Genomic DNA, 15,532 nt, shown 5'->3' on the forward strand with positions numbered 1-15,532 from the left:
GGCACACATTTCTTCCCTCCCTCCCCCTACCCCCCCCCCAAGTTTAAAAAAAATAAACACCTTTCCTAGCAGGAATTTCCAAGCTCCACTAGCTGAAGAACCCCAGGGCCTGCTACCCTCTTCCCCACTAAAACTGCGGCAGTCAGAAGCAGCACTCTGCAGTGCTGATCTCAGCAGCTCTGAGTACTGCTGTGCTTTTATGATGAGGGAGTGGGTGGCCTCAACATGAATGCTCACTGGGTTTGAGGCAAAAGTGGAGATGCCCAGGCACATTAATGGCTAAGATCCTAGAGAGAAGTGGATTTGAACTCTGGCTTCTCTAGTTGTAAGGCCACTGTAATTTATTTATGTTATTTATTTATTTATTCATTCATTCTTCTACCCCACAATTATCCAAAAGCAAATTTCGGTTCAAAGCAGCTTACATGTTAACAGTTAAGGAAATTACAGCGATGCATTACGCTTACAAAGTATTGTGGAGAATTGTTATTACAGATTAGTTATGGAGCATCAGTAACACACATAATTAACTTGAAAGGTAGGTTTTTAGTTTTTTTCTGAATTGGAGATAGTTTGAAATGCTTCTTGTGACCTTGGAAATTGAATTCCACCATTTAGAACCCATATAACTAAATGCTACATATAGACGATTTGTAAATTATGTTTTTGCAGTTGGATAGGTAAAGAAGTAGGTAACCTCTGATTCCAGGATTTGCATTTCTTGGTGATAGTTCAATCAGGTCTAGTATGCAATCAGGAGACATACCAAGCAGTAATTTGAAAATTATAATGCTAGTTTTGAAAAATAATTTGGCCTTGATTGGGAGCCAGTGTAACATCATAAGTAATAGGGTTACTCTTTCAGATTTCTAATTTTTGAATATCAGTCTTCCTGCCATGTTTTTGACAGTCTGCAGTGATTTAGTGTGTTCTCTTTGCACCCTACATATGCTGCATTGCAATAGTCTAGTTGGGACAATATCATCGCTTGTACTATGAGATGAAGTGATTGTCTAGGAAAATAGTCCCTAATCCTCCTCAGTTTCCATAAAGTTTTGAAACTCTTTGATGTGACTTCCGATACATGGTTTTTAAGAGACGGATGTTTATCAAGAATAATTCCTGGTATTTTTAGCTGTGTTTCAATTGGGTACATTTGCGCGTTTATTGTGAAGTTTTGGTATGAAGTGGGGTTGTGCAAGCTGGATAGAACCAGGAATTTGGTTTTATCTCTGTTTAGTTGAATTTTGAAAGTTGTGGCCCAATTTTCCATAAGGTCCAGACCTTTTTTAACCTTACCCAATATCTCTGTGATGTTATTATTAAATGGTATATAAACAGTGATATCACCAGCATATATAAATGAGTTATATCCCATTTTTTCCCAACATCTTGCTGAGTGGAGTCAAAACAACATTAAACAATATCGGTGATATTGGAGAACCTTCTGGCACCCCACATTCAGAGATCCAGGAGGCTCAGAACTGATTGCACATCATTACAAGATAGGATCTAGTTCTTAGGAAACCATTAAACCAGGCTGCCAACTGCACCCATGATTCCCATGTTGTCGAGCAGGGTCATTAGTGTTGTGTGATCTACTAGATCAAAAGCACTTGACATATCATATTGTAGTATTAGGATTCTCTGACCTAGGCATATTAATCTTCTGAATTTTGTTATCAGGGTAGTTATGATTGTATCAGTGCTGTGGTATGGTCTGAAACCTGATTGAGAGCTATGAAGGATTGAGAAATGCGACAATGTTCCATTATTGTTGTGGTACTAGTCCCGCCATTGTTTTGGTCAGTAGTGGTATTGAAGCCACTAGTCTATAGTTTGCTGATCTTACTAGCAAAATTTTTAGGGACTGGAATAAGTATGTCGTCATCCTTATCATGAGGAAAATTACCATTCAGGAGAATATTCTGTGTGTTCAGTAAAGCATTCAATGAACCAATCTGGTGAGTTTGTCATCATAGAATTAGGGCAGCTATCTAATAAACAGAATGTGCATATTTTTTTCAATAATGTTTTGACTGAGTTGGTTGTAGGTATTTTAAAGGAGGACCGGATTCTGTCTGCCTTGATATGATGTTTCACATTCGTGTAAGAAATCTGTGAGGGATATTTGTGTTACAGTGAGATTCAATCTTATTTTTATCATTTTTTGCCAAAGTATTGTGCGAGCTCATCTGCAGTTGGTGTTTCATTTGATGCTAGTAGAGCTTGGGTGTTTAATACATTGTTCATTAGTTCATACACTTTTTTTCTTATTAATCTGTCCTGGGTTCACGTATATGCTGTAGTATTCTGCTTTTATGCTGTGTCTGTACATTCTTACAGCTTTGTTCACATCCAATTTGTTTTTGGACCATTTTCTTTCCAGTTTCCTACAGAGTTTTTCATCTGTAGTACCTCATTATTAAACCAGGATGGTTGTTTTTTTTGCTCCTTGTTTTCATTTTTAAGTGGTGCTATTTTGTTCAGCATGTTCTTGCTTAGTTCATCCCAGTTTCTCATGAAGTGTATGCTATTAGGTGATATGTTTGTTTGATCATTCAGCACTGTTAACCAGAAGCTATGAAATCCACCTTCCCTCTCGTTATAACAGTGTGTGGTGTCCTCGCTTCCCTATTCTTGCCATTCTCTTTCCATTGAAGTGTGAATGTGAGTTTGCTGTGATCTGACCACAGCACCGCTTCGCAATTATGATTTTCTAGTATATGGTTGTTATTGGCAAAGAACCTGTAAGCTAGTATATCTAATAGGTGACCTTTTGAATGAGATGAGGTGGCTTGTGATGTTTTTAGGTTCCATTGGTGCAAGAAGTTTCTTACAGTCCTAGTGCTGGTGTCATGGTGGTTTTCTAAGCGTAGGTTGATATCTCCTAGTAGGACATCTGAGATGTTAGTGCAAATATTAGATACAAAATCCATGAAATCATCTCGGGCATTGGACCAACTTCCTGGAGGACGAGAGAAAAATGTGCAGCATAACTGACCAGTTAATGTTGTATCAGTGATTTTGCATGCCATAATTTCAACTGTAGAGGATATGTGCTCAACAATGAGTTCTACGGTGAAGAAAGATTTATATATTAAGTCAACCCCTCATCCTTTCTTTTTGTTTCTGTTGATGTGTGTTATTTTATAGCCCAGTGGACATAAATCAAGCAGTGCTGGGTCATCTTGAAGGTGTAGCTACATTTCTGTTATAAACAGTAAACCTAGTTGTTCAGTTTCAATCCAGTCTCTAATTATGGCTGACTTTTTAACAGCTGAACTTGGAGTGGAGGAGTAGCCTAACGGTTAGTGCAGCAGGCTTTGATCTTGACTACCTGGGGTCAATTCCCACCACAGCTCCTTGTGACCTTGGGCAAGTCCCTTAACTGTATTTCACATCTGTGAGATTATTGGTAGTTTTAATTGAGGAGGAGCTTCAGCAGGATATCAGAAATGTAGAGATAATATAGGTTAAAGATATGAACTTCAACTCACGGAATTGCAGTTATGGGTTTTGTCATTATGCAGTTCCTGAATCCTGGTGTTGTTTTATGATCCAATTGATGAAGATCACTAGAGGCTTTTTTCTTTTGTTGTTGTAGATCCAGCTCATCACAGGAAAGGGAGAGGTTGCTTGTTTGTAGCGTGCAAGGAGACAAAGTTGCTTTTATCCAGTCAAAAACAATGAAATTAAACTGAATTTATTTTGAGTTTTTTTTCCTTCAATTAGAGCCGGTGATCCGACATATACTGAGCAGAAATATGTAAGAATCTGAGCAGTAAATAAGCAAAGTGTGTTATTTAGCCTGAAATGTAGGAGCCCGATGTGATGGGTATAGGTATAGATAGGGACACACATTAAAAAACTCCTGCATGATACTGCTGGCCTCCCTTGCTGTCACTGTCTCTCACAAAGCAGTTGCGTATTCAGGGGGGCTAATATGCCAGGCCATTTTGTCGGGGGCTAATATGTCAGGGGCTATAAGAGACTTAAATCAGCGGCTATTATGTCAGGAGCTTTTTTGTTAGGGGATTTTTTTGTCGAGGCTATTTTGACCTGGTACAATCTGATGTGATCTCTTTTGCTTTAGCAAGTTGATTACTTGATATTATAATTGTAATTTTAGAAATATAAAAAAAAAAGAAAAAAGAAAAGGTGAATACTGGATATTTGGCACACAAACCCAACTACATTAAAAATAAATAAACCAGTCTTACCTGAAAAGGATATTTATTCTGACAGGGAATGAAAGTACCATCATTCTTCACAATTTCCACACATTTGACCTTTGAAAGATCAACAGATCCCTTTTTGTTTTTCTTCTGTGAAAGGAATAAAATACTAAGCCAAGACAGATACAGAAAAACAAGACCTTCCAACCTAGACTAAGAACAGCTTTCTTTCCAGGTCATGCTTGGGTCCAAGAACATCACCCCAATAAAAAAAACTTGCGTTCTGACACATCCCAAAAACTTTGTATTCATAGGGCACTAAATAAATATTTGAAAGGGAGCGGGGAAAACACATGGAGACAACATATCTCTCGAGTCTCCTTTCCCTGAGGAAAAGATAGGTTAAAAATAGTAATGAGATCAGGGTAACCACCTCTGGAAGATGAACATTTCAAGCCAATATTCAAAGGCAATTACATGCTCGCCAGCAGCCAGCGATCATAATTGTCTTACCTATATGAGGTTGTTTTTAAATATATGGATAATATCGAGCCATTTAAAATGGTAAATAGCCAGATATTATCAATTTATTTGGCCTGCGTACAGGTGGAGTGAGGGAGGGCCAAACACTAATTTGTTTAGTGCTAATTTTTAGCAGGTACAATTTATCCATTTAAGCTGTAGAACAGTGCAAGCATTATTTATGTATTCAGTGGTGCTACCTATAAAGGACAGCAGCTCTGAATATATGGGTTATCTAATCTATCTAACCAAAGGACTCGTACACCACACTAATCCCAGCAAGAAGTTCAACCTCTCACAAAAAAATGAGAAATTACATCAGAAATCAGCAGAAAAAAAAGGAAGTTAAACAAAGATGCCAGCCTTTATTTTAAGCCACTGTGGCAGCTGAAAAATTACCTCCTCTATTAAGAAATACTTAAATGTTACTGAAATTATAGCATTTCTCTCTTCATTGTTAAAACAAATATTGCAATGAGTGTAATATTTTCAAGTTTAAAGATATTCACAGTTTCACTCTGAATCAAGAGGGAAACAAAAACCAAGGACAGTTCAACTGGATCCCAGGCAATGTCCATTAAGATACAATGTAACATAGTAGATGACAGCAGAAAAAGACCTGCACGGTCCATCCAACAAGATAAACTCATATGTGCTACTTTTTGTGCATACCTTACCTTGATTTGTATCTGTCATTTTCAGGGCACAGACCATATAAGTCTGCCCAGCACTATCCCTGCCTCCCAACCAGCCTCCCCTCCCACCACCAGCTCTGCCACATTGTCTGCATAGATGAAAGGGTTAAGGCCTTGGTTGGATAAGGGCTTGGCTCATCATTAGGTTGAAGAGGATCGGTGATAGCGGTGATTAAGATACAATGTAAAAATGAAGATGAAATATTTCAGGTCTTCCAGACTAGACAAATATCACTACTCCAAATAATTACAAAGACTTCTGTGTGAACAGCAATTTTTCTATTTCAGGATTAGTAAACTATTTTGTACGTCCTCAGAGTACAGTGCAGTCTCGATTATCTGACCTTCACTAATCCGACAGACACCCCTGGTGATGTCAACATATTTATTTCTATTAAAAATCTTTGCTTTAGAACTATTTTTGAAAATAGGGAACTTTATGCCTTTGTTTATGCATTGTTTTAGGGGTTCATGCATTTTTTTCTATATTATCCGTCTTTTCATTTATCCAACAACAGTTCTTTCCCATTTACATAAGAAAGAGACTGTACGATACTAGAGTTCCTAGTGAAAAACAAAAAATCACAAAAGTCAGAATTGGGTTCCTCCCCAAGTCCCAAAACAGTGACCGCATCCCTTACACACTTTGGACTAGCACAGCGGGACCCAAATTGTGCGAAGCAGTACCCTGGGGCACTGCAGCAAAGTAACAGGAGTGCCAAAGCATAATTTTCCCCACCTCCCTCCCGCCGTCACCAAAGCCACTGCTGCTGCTTCTCTAGATGGTACACAGCTCACAAGTGGTGGAAACTAACACACTAAGCGCTAACAATTAATAAAGGGGTCATCTCATATAGTCATGACCATTTATAATCTCTCATATAATCATGACCATTTATAATCATCGACTGCCCCCAACCTCCCGTAGTGCACAATTAACCAGCAGCAGCGTCGGCGGCAAAACAAGAGCAGCCACCACAGGGTCGGACTCTCCACATCTGCTGCTGACAGTCTTGCTCCCTTAGACATCACTTCCTGTTCCAGGGCACAAAAGAGCAGCCACATGAATGAAGATTTCTGCCTTGCAGTGGCTGTAGCTTGCTTTGCCACTGCTACTGGTCTAGAGAAGTAGCAGCAGCAGGAGTGTGTGTGGGGGGGGGGGGGGGGAGGGAGACAGAGAGGAGGCAGAAACAGAGGGCAGATGTTGGATGGAAAGGTGTAAGAGAATGAGGGTATGAATGGGAATGCTGGTGTCTGTGGCTGAAGCATGCCACTGATTTGCTCAATGCACAGGCAGCACAGAACGTGGGCCTGGGGCAATGGACCTCTTCAGTTGGCAGAGCTTGGGCATCCCCGCCTTCAAAGGTAGGACTCAATGTTGTTGTGGGGGGGGGGGGGGGGGAGAAGACCCGAGAGGAAATGTGTTGCCTAGGAGTGGCATGACCCAAGAAGGTTTGGGAACCACTGGACTAGAATGTTAAAAAGCCTCAGGAAAATAATTGTAGTTTTACCAACTTAAAAAGGCTTTTAAATTCAACTTGGCACCCAGTTTAAACATCAAACTACCACAAACTAGAATCAGGGCAGTCAAAAAGGAACTTCTATACATTTAATCCATCAGCTGTAAATTATAAATAACACGCAGGCAGACAGATTCTGAACTGAGGAAAGAGTATAACAATGTAGTCTCAATCCAGCTCTAACACGTACATCAAATATCTCCCCACATTACTGAGATGATCTTTAGCCCCAGGACTAAAACAGAATTCAGGAGATGAATGCACACTATATACAGATGACCCCCAACCTCAGGTGGTTTATAAAAAGACTAAACTTGCTACAGCTGTACTGTAAATCATGAGCCCGGTACTGTTCTAGGCAACGTATAGGATAGCTTCAACAGCCAGCATAAACCATTCCAGAAGCTTTACCAGTAGACTCTCAATTCTTAAGCAAATCTCCTTTATTGTAGTACACAGAACAAACAAATACAATTCAATTTACAGTTCAGTTGCTTAAAACAGAATTGTTGCCTTCTGCTCAAAGTCTCCATCTAGCCACTCCAGAGGCAAGGAGTTGGCCAGAACCTCAGCCCAGCTGATAGGAACAGCTGTAACTCTCAAAATAAATAAGGGGAAGAAACTCAGGGTAAATAAAAGGGGAATAACTTGAGATGGTGAAAAATCTTGATAGAATTAAAGCAAATTAAGGAGGGATCAGTCCCTAGAACAGCTGCTGATCACAAAAAAAAATATGCTAGCAAGACTGGGCTCTCTCACACAGGCAGCCAGCAGGGGCAGAGAGGGTGGGCTAGCTCTAGCTCTGAGCTAACAGTCAATAAGGAAAGCTTACAAGGAGTCAATCACAGGATACTGCAAACTATAGGGGGAGAGAAGAGCCACAATACACAGTGCTACCTATACACAGACAGATGGATGGACCGTGCAGGTCTTTTTCTGCCGTCATCTACTATGTTACTATGTATGTTACTATGTTACAATGCAACTGAATACAAAATACTCATATTAAATATACATAACAATGCACCCTGCCTCCATGAATACGGGGGCAGAACAAGCCCTACAGAAGAAATCCATAAAAGGCAAATAATTAACTTTTATCTAAATAACCAAATAGTTAGCCACCTTTCATGTCTATGTATGTAGCCACTCTATTGATTATGCCCAGAACAGAATACAGGAGTTACCTATTAGTAAAATCACAAAATAAATTACAATATAAACAAAATAATACATAAAATCATATATCATCAATCCCGTCCCATAAAACAAACCATTACTGCATTACTTAACCTCTTCCCTTTAAACAACCTATAACAGTGGTTCCCAAACCTGGTCCTGGAGATACCCCAGCCAGTCAGGGTTTCAGGATATCCACAATGAATATTCATGAGAGAGACTTGCATGCACTGCCTCCACTGCATGCAAATCTCTCTCATGAATATTCATTGTGGGTATCCTGAAAACTTGACTGGCTATGGTGCCTCTAGGATCAGGTTAAGGAATGACTGACCTACTAAAATTAAAAAAAAAAAGGCCCATGATTGTCCTAACATTACTCGGCATTCTCAAAGCAAGGAATACCCAGATGATTTACTAGGACCTGAAAGGCCAAGGGACTTCACACCTCCACCCCCAGCAATGCCTGCTGAGAAAATCCACTTAAACATTGTCTATGCCCATTATGTGAGCCACTGATATCACAGCAGCTCCTTGCCTGCTTGTTCAACAGAATTAGTTGAAACAAGCAGGCAAAGTTGACAGCAAAAAGTACACTTGCTCTTTTTTTTTTAAGTCTGAAAAGAGGGGGGGAGAGGTTGTCCCCAAGAGATAAAATGGGGTGGGGGTTGGAGGCCCCTTAGGCTCATCACCAGCTAGCCTAAAAATGAAGCCTGTGGGATACATCTTGACACCCCAAAGAGAAGACATCTCTGTGCTCAACCAGAGCGAGGTCCAAGGACCAGTCCCTGAGAGCAATGCCTACACCAGAGGTTCTCAACCTAGTACTTGGGACACACCAGGCCAATCTGGTTCTCATGATATCAACATTGAATAGACACGAGATAAATTTCCACACGCACTCTCTCCTTTGTTTGCAAATTTCTCAAGTCTGCCTCCATTTGCTGATATGGGTACATAACCCATCAGTCTGGACCAGTCTAGAAGGATAAGAAATCCACTATTAAAGCTATTTACAAGCATCGTTCAAATGATTCTTTTCTATGAGAGAGAATGGAATCTGTAGGCCATGCAGCATTTAAAAAAAAAAAAAAAAAAAAAGAAAGGAGTACAGAATGGCATGCACAAGCACACTGCAGGCATGACTACAGGCCTGCACTGAGGGAAACTGGGTTCAATACCAGAGTTCCTGCTGGTGCTGCGCTTGAGGAAGGAGACCAGAGCTGCTGTTGGGGAGGAATTCACCACAGTTATGTCCCATTAGAAGGAAGAGAATATTAGAAAGAATAAAGAAAAAAGGGAGATGCCAGCAGAGAGAAAGCAAAATATGTAGGATGAGGGGTAAGAGAAAAAATGTTGGGCCTAAAGTTGTAGGGATAAGATGTTAGTAAGCAAGGAAAGGGAGTCAGGAAGGCTTGAGAGGAGGATACTGGGAGAACAGAAGGGGAGCTGCTGTGGACACAGGCCATTAAAATTACAATTTTAAAGGTTGTGCGGTCCTTTACTTAAAAGTAATGTTCCGTTATTCCTTTGCTATGGTTCCTAATCTGCTTTATATGAATATTACTATACTTGCTGAGGTGCATCACTGATTAGCACATGGTAATATGATTTTTACCTCAACTCCCATTTTATGCCACAAAACCTAATCACTAACAATGTATTTAAACCATGTTAGCACATACAAAACCAGGAATGTACCTTAACAACACACTGACAAGTTTATTCTTTTTTTCTTCCTGGTTTATAGCCATCAAAATTAACTCAGATACTTACTAGGAAAAGGAGTCTTTCCAGTGATTTTCTCCTACTTTTGTTCTTATAATGATAAATTGCCAGGAAAAAAAGTGAAGGTCCTTAACTATAGAGAAGCAAACAGAACAAATGTATATACCTTCATACTCCCTATATTCTTAGCTAGGATGTTTCACTCACTTTGCCTTCAATTACAAGCTCAAACTAGGGGCCCTGTTTACTAAGCTGCGCTATAAGCGCACTAGCATTTTTAGCACACACTAATGTGACACACACACATAGGAATATATGGGTGTCTCTAGCGTTAGCGCACACTGAAAATGCGCCTTAGTAAACAGGGCCCTACATTTTTCTCAGGGACTGCACCATCTCTCTGGAATATTTTACCACAAGAACTAAAAATGAAATTCACATTATATGGCCTTTTGTAAGTGCCTGAAAACTGCTTTTCCGTTCCTTTTTTTTTTTTATTTAATTACTTGGTTTTGATCCATGTGTTATGTAATGTTTGCAGAAATTATTTTGTTTTGATATTTTGCTAAGAGGGTCTTTTACTAAGGTGCCGTGGAAGGGCATAATCGAACAGGGTGCCCAAGTTTTCCTGAGGACATCCTCGCAGAACGTCCCGGCGAAGGGGCGGGGAAACCCATATTATCGAAACAAGATGGGCGGCCAGACATAATGGAACGGGTAGACTGCGACCCTGATGTGGAATTCGGGGAAGATATGTTGAAGACTTTGAGCGCCCGGGCAATGACAACTGGCAGCTCCTCTTTCCGAACTAGGCAGCCGCTTCAGCAAAAGTGGCTGCAGGACCACCAGGGGCCCCTGAGAGAATGGGGGTCTGAGGAAACCTGAGGCACCCCTGACCGCTTTAACAGAAAAAGCTTTGTGCATTAAAAGCACAAATTCAGGGGAAAATGGAACTGATACTAGGTCAGCATCTTCTGCAACATCCCTCAATACCTCAGCTGACCCAGGAACGGAGTGCTGCTCAGCCAACGACTGCCCCGTCAGTATATCAAAGGCCTGCTATGAGGAAGAAAAAATGGTGCGAGCAGAAGCACGAACCGCTAATAGGCCTGACGTTCCCAACAAAATCAGCTCCAAGGCTACTGTGGTTTCACCCACCACAGACCTCTCAGCTGACTCTGGCGCCGCTGGGCCCTGTACACTAAACCGCGCACACATTTTGCAGCTTCCTAACGCTGCTGTACGGTTCCCACACTAGGAGCAGCACTTAGACTCTGAAGGATTAGACCTGGTGTTCCCCCAAAGGGCTGAACAGACCGCCCCCCCCCCCTTCACGGTACTCTGAGCACCTAAAGTTTGGAGATCCCTTCTCATGGTTTCTACTCCCACCAGGGTATCCACTCTATTGGCTATCTTCATGTTATCCACAAAAAGGCAAAACTTTTCCTTCTAACCCTTTAGCATTGTCTCTCACAAATATATTAAACAGAATCGGCTCCAGCATCAACCCCTGAGGCACTCCACTAACCACCTTCCTTTCCTCAGAGCCGATTCCATTTACCACCACCCTCTGCCACCTGACAAGTCAACCAGTTTCCAATCCAGTTCACTACTTTAGGTCCTAAGTTCAGCCCTCTCAGCTTGTTCATGAGTCTCCTGTAAGGGACTGTATCATGTAGAACAAGTAGAAGTGAATCAATTTTTTTACTCTTTCAAAAAGTACAAAGACTGAGGGATACTCAATGAAGTCACATGAAAATATAGGAGGAAATAATTTTTCTCCCAAAGAATAGTTAATCGCTTGAACTTGTTGCCAGAGGATGTGGTAACAGTATTTAGCTTATCTGTGTTTAAAAAAAAGGTTTGGACAAGTTCCTGGAGGCAAAGTACATAGTCTGCTATTGAAACAGACACGGGGAAGCCACTGCTTGCCTTGAGATTGGTAGCATGGAATCTTGCTACTATTTGGGTTTCTGCCAGGTACTTGTGACCTGGATTGGCCACTGTTGGAAGCAGGATACTGGGCTAGATGGACCACTGGCCTGAGACAGTATGGCTATTCTAATATTCTTATGGTGCTGACTAAGAAACTGAGCACGGATTAGGAGGGATAATGATTAGATGTACGAGTACGGCTCTGAATGTTCAGATAAATGGGGAGATGAGATGGTTTGAAAAACCTGGAGGGGTTAGAAGGCAGTTGAAAAAGGACAAAGGGCTACAGAGCAGGCAAGAAACAAATGTAGGGGGAACAACTTAAAAAAAAAAAAAAAAAAAAAAGAGGTAAGAGTAGAAATGGGGGATAATAAATGGGGAAATGAGACTGGAGACGGAAAGGGGATGAATGATGAAGAAGCTGGTGTAAATAAGGGGGTTAGAGGTAGAAGAAAGGATATGAGGTGGGTAGAGGAAATTGGGGGCTAGAAAGTGGATTAAAGATTGGGAGGGGGTATAGGAACAAGAGAAGTGGCAATGGGAGGACTACAAAAGTAAAAGTAGGGAATGGAAAGAGTGTGATTGATTTCATCCTCCTCCTTCATACTTCAGTCTTCTTCTTTTCACCTTTTTTCTACCTTCTCTTTTACCCCTTTCCCTCTCTCCCGCCCCCTTTCTTCCCATCTTAACCTGTCTATACTGCCATCTCCTTTTGCTTCTGACTGACTGCTCTATGTGAATGGAATTTTGCTCTTTCCTGTCAAACTTTTGTAGTCCCTTTTCTGAATTTTTGCTTTGTATTTTTAGATTGGGAACTGCCTTGATCTGCAAGTTAGCAAATGCGATATAGCACATATGAATAAACTATAGGTAGATAAAAAGACAGATAAGAGAAATGCAGTCAAAAAAGGAACTTTAAGAGAGATAGAAGTAAGGGGGGGGGGAAAAGGAAAAAAAAGACGAGGAGCAGTTTGAGGCATGCAATTCCTAACTTAAGGGGCCTTTTACTAAGCTGCAGCAAAAATGGGGCCTGTGCTGGCATCAGTACGTGTTTTTGACATGCGCTGAGGCCCTCTTTTACCACAGCAGGTAAAAAGCTGTTTGTTTATTTTTTTAAGAAATGGCTGTGAGGCGTGAAGCACTTGCCTTGCGGCCATTTCAGGGGGGAGCACTTACCACCACCCATTGAGATAGTAGTAAGGGCTCCCATGCTAACCGGGAAATGCGTAGCACTGCCCGATTACCACTGGATAAATACCGGCGCTATAAAAATAAAAATATTCTTGTAGTGCTAGAAATGGCGTGTGCTGTGGGTGGAAACTAAAGCCAGGCTGCTGTGGTAGCCTGGCGGTACTTCCGGTTTAGTGAATGGTAAATCTGCTTTGGGCTTACCACCACTTAGTAAAAGACTCCCTTAGTTCAACATAAGTATGTGTCAGAGAAAGTACATACTTAAAAGCCTGTTGTAGGGAAATTGGATTTGCTCTGTTTTTTTAAAAAAACACTGCTTCTGAAAATAGTAATTTAAAAATCATTCCTGGGAGAACTCCAAACAAGTCAACATTTACAGGACTATGAAATAGATCTTCCTCACACTTAAGATTTTTTTTATGTATTTCTTTGTATTTATTGGATTTTATTTTAATTACAATAAACTTACTCATATAGATAAACATTACAAAGGAAACCTGGAAAATCCCTGTATAATAATTTTTTAAACTACTCGTTTTAGAGTATTTTCTTTTCCTTATCAGTCCAATTAGATGATTATTACAAACTGCCACGCTTTATTGTCTCTGTACCAAGTCTATTATACTATCCTGTCACTGGATAAAGCACAACTGAGAAGTGAATTTTTCTATATTTAAAATGTATTCCTTGAAGTATTTTTTTTGCAAATTTTAAGAAGAAATATTCAGTATAACTTCTTTAACTGCACTTTTCTACTTTAGTAGCCAACTGTCAAATTTGACCAGAATGAATAGGAAATTCTGGTGCTCATTTTCAAAGAACACAGACTTACAAAGTTACACGGTAACCTATGTAACTTTGTAAGTCTATGTGCTTTGAAAATGAGCCTATCACTTACGAACACCAAAAGAAAAAAAAAAGTCATTTACTGTTTGCCAGAACCAGAAAAAAAAAAAGTCACAAAATTATTCACATTACCCCTTTAAATTTTTGGTATAGCTGGGGATGGAGTGGGAGGATTGCCACATTTTCCACAAGAGCTCAGGATGTGGTCTACCTTTTAGTTTAGCTGTCTTAATACACTGTCTTTTGAAACTGAAAGTGGCTTACAAAAAAGAGGAAAAGGAATTCTGAATTTAGGTTTTCATTTCACAGCTAATTATTGGGTCTTCGAGGATACAAAATTATTGGTGCTTTGGTGCTGGGTTCTTTTTCCAATGGAATCAAATATGTACATTTGTGTCAATTAAGAGTCATCAGTGCAAAAAAGCACAAAAACTGCAACTTAGAAATTCAATTAACCCAAGCACAGACTCAATGGGAGACTTAATGGAACCTGGAATTGCTATTTAGTAAATTCTCCTCTCGCCCTAATTTGGTCTTGAGTTTCTATTGAACCCTGAAATTGGCCTTCTGCTGCCTGACCACCTGGTGAAAAGGTTCGGCAAGCTCTGGAAGAAGTGCTTCGACCAAACTGGACAGTTGCCTCACCGAGTTCCGCAAGTGGATGCTCATGTAGAGCTGGTATGTTTGGATCTTGGCTGCGAGCATAGCGGCCTAATAAGTCTTTCTCCCAAAAGAATCCAAGGTCCTAGACTCTCTGCCTGGGGGCACCGAGGCATAGTCTCTAGTACTCTTGGCTCTTCTGAGAGCAGAGTCCACCACCATGGAATCGTGAGGTAGTTAGGCCTTCACCATTACTGGCTCTCCATGGACTCTGTACTGGGACTCAGCTTTCTTGGGGACCACTGGATTAGATAGAGGGAACGACCAGTTTCGCATAAGAACTTCCCTGAATGTGTTATGCAAGGGGGCCGTTGCAACCTCTGTGGGTGGAGAAGGATAGTCCAAGACCTCGAGCATCTCGGCCCTGGGCTCATCCACAACCTCCATAGGGAAGGAAATATCCTTAGACATTTCCCGAACGGAGGAAAAAAGAGACTCTCAAGGGGAGACATCCTTCTTTCAATTGGCAGAGTAGGATCAGAGGGGACCCCATAGGACTCTTCTTCAGAAAAGTATCTGGGATCTTCCTCTTCCTCCCATGAGCGCTCTTCATCGGTGTCGGACAAAAGCTCTCTAAGAGCAGCCCGAACCCGAGCCTGTCTCGACGTCAAGGAACGACAACCTCAAGAGGGATGTCAAGAAGTTGACTCCTGCCTGGACTGCGGCAAAGCTTCCTCCGCCGACGTCGAAGGAGAGTCGACCAGGGTGGCAGCTGACGCCAATGCCGCAAGCGGCACCGAGGACGTGGACCTCAGCACAGGTGAAGGACCAGATGCCGCTTCAACAGTCGGTGCAGAAGGCGCAAGCACCCCTGGCACCGAAGTAGACTGGCGCAGCAATCCCTCCAGAAGCTCTGGAAGAAGGGCCCTGATGCGCTCGTCAAGAGCTTCCATCAAAAAAGGCTGAGGGGCCGGCACAGGAGTCAGTGGCAGAATCTGAGGGGGCTCGGGAGCCGGTACCAGGCTGCCAGAAGACCAACGCATCGGCACCTCCTGTATAGAGGGTGAGCGGTCCTCTCAGCGCCGACGCTTCTCGGGTGCCGAATCCCTCGGCTCCCCGGAGCTCTCGGTACCGCGCA

The 15,532-nt window shown here is 41.5% G+C and overlaps 1 protein-coding gene across 5 annotated transcripts in view; it reads right to left on the reverse strand.

The window, feature by feature from the left end:
- TEC (tec protein tyrosine kinase) overlaps nt 1-15,532 on the reverse strand; it is a 169,723-nt gene that overhangs the window by 110,339 nt on the left and 43,852 nt on the right. For all 5 annotated transcript variants that reach the window (XM_030191357.1, XM_030191356.1, XM_030191360.1 and 2 more), the window contains one exon: nt 4,224-4,328. In XM_030191357.1, the coding sequence (XP_030047217.1) occupies nt 4,224-4,328 (105 nt within the window). The remainder of the gene's footprint in view (nt 1-4,223; nt 4,329-15,532) is intronic.

This window comes from Microcaecilia unicolor, chromosome 2, assembly GCF_901765095.1.
Source record: "Microcaecilia unicolor chromosome 2, aMicUni1.1, whole genome shotgun sequence".
Lineage (NCBI taxonomy): Eukaryota > Metazoa > Chordata > Amphibia > Gymnophiona > Siphonopidae > Microcaecilia > Microcaecilia unicolor.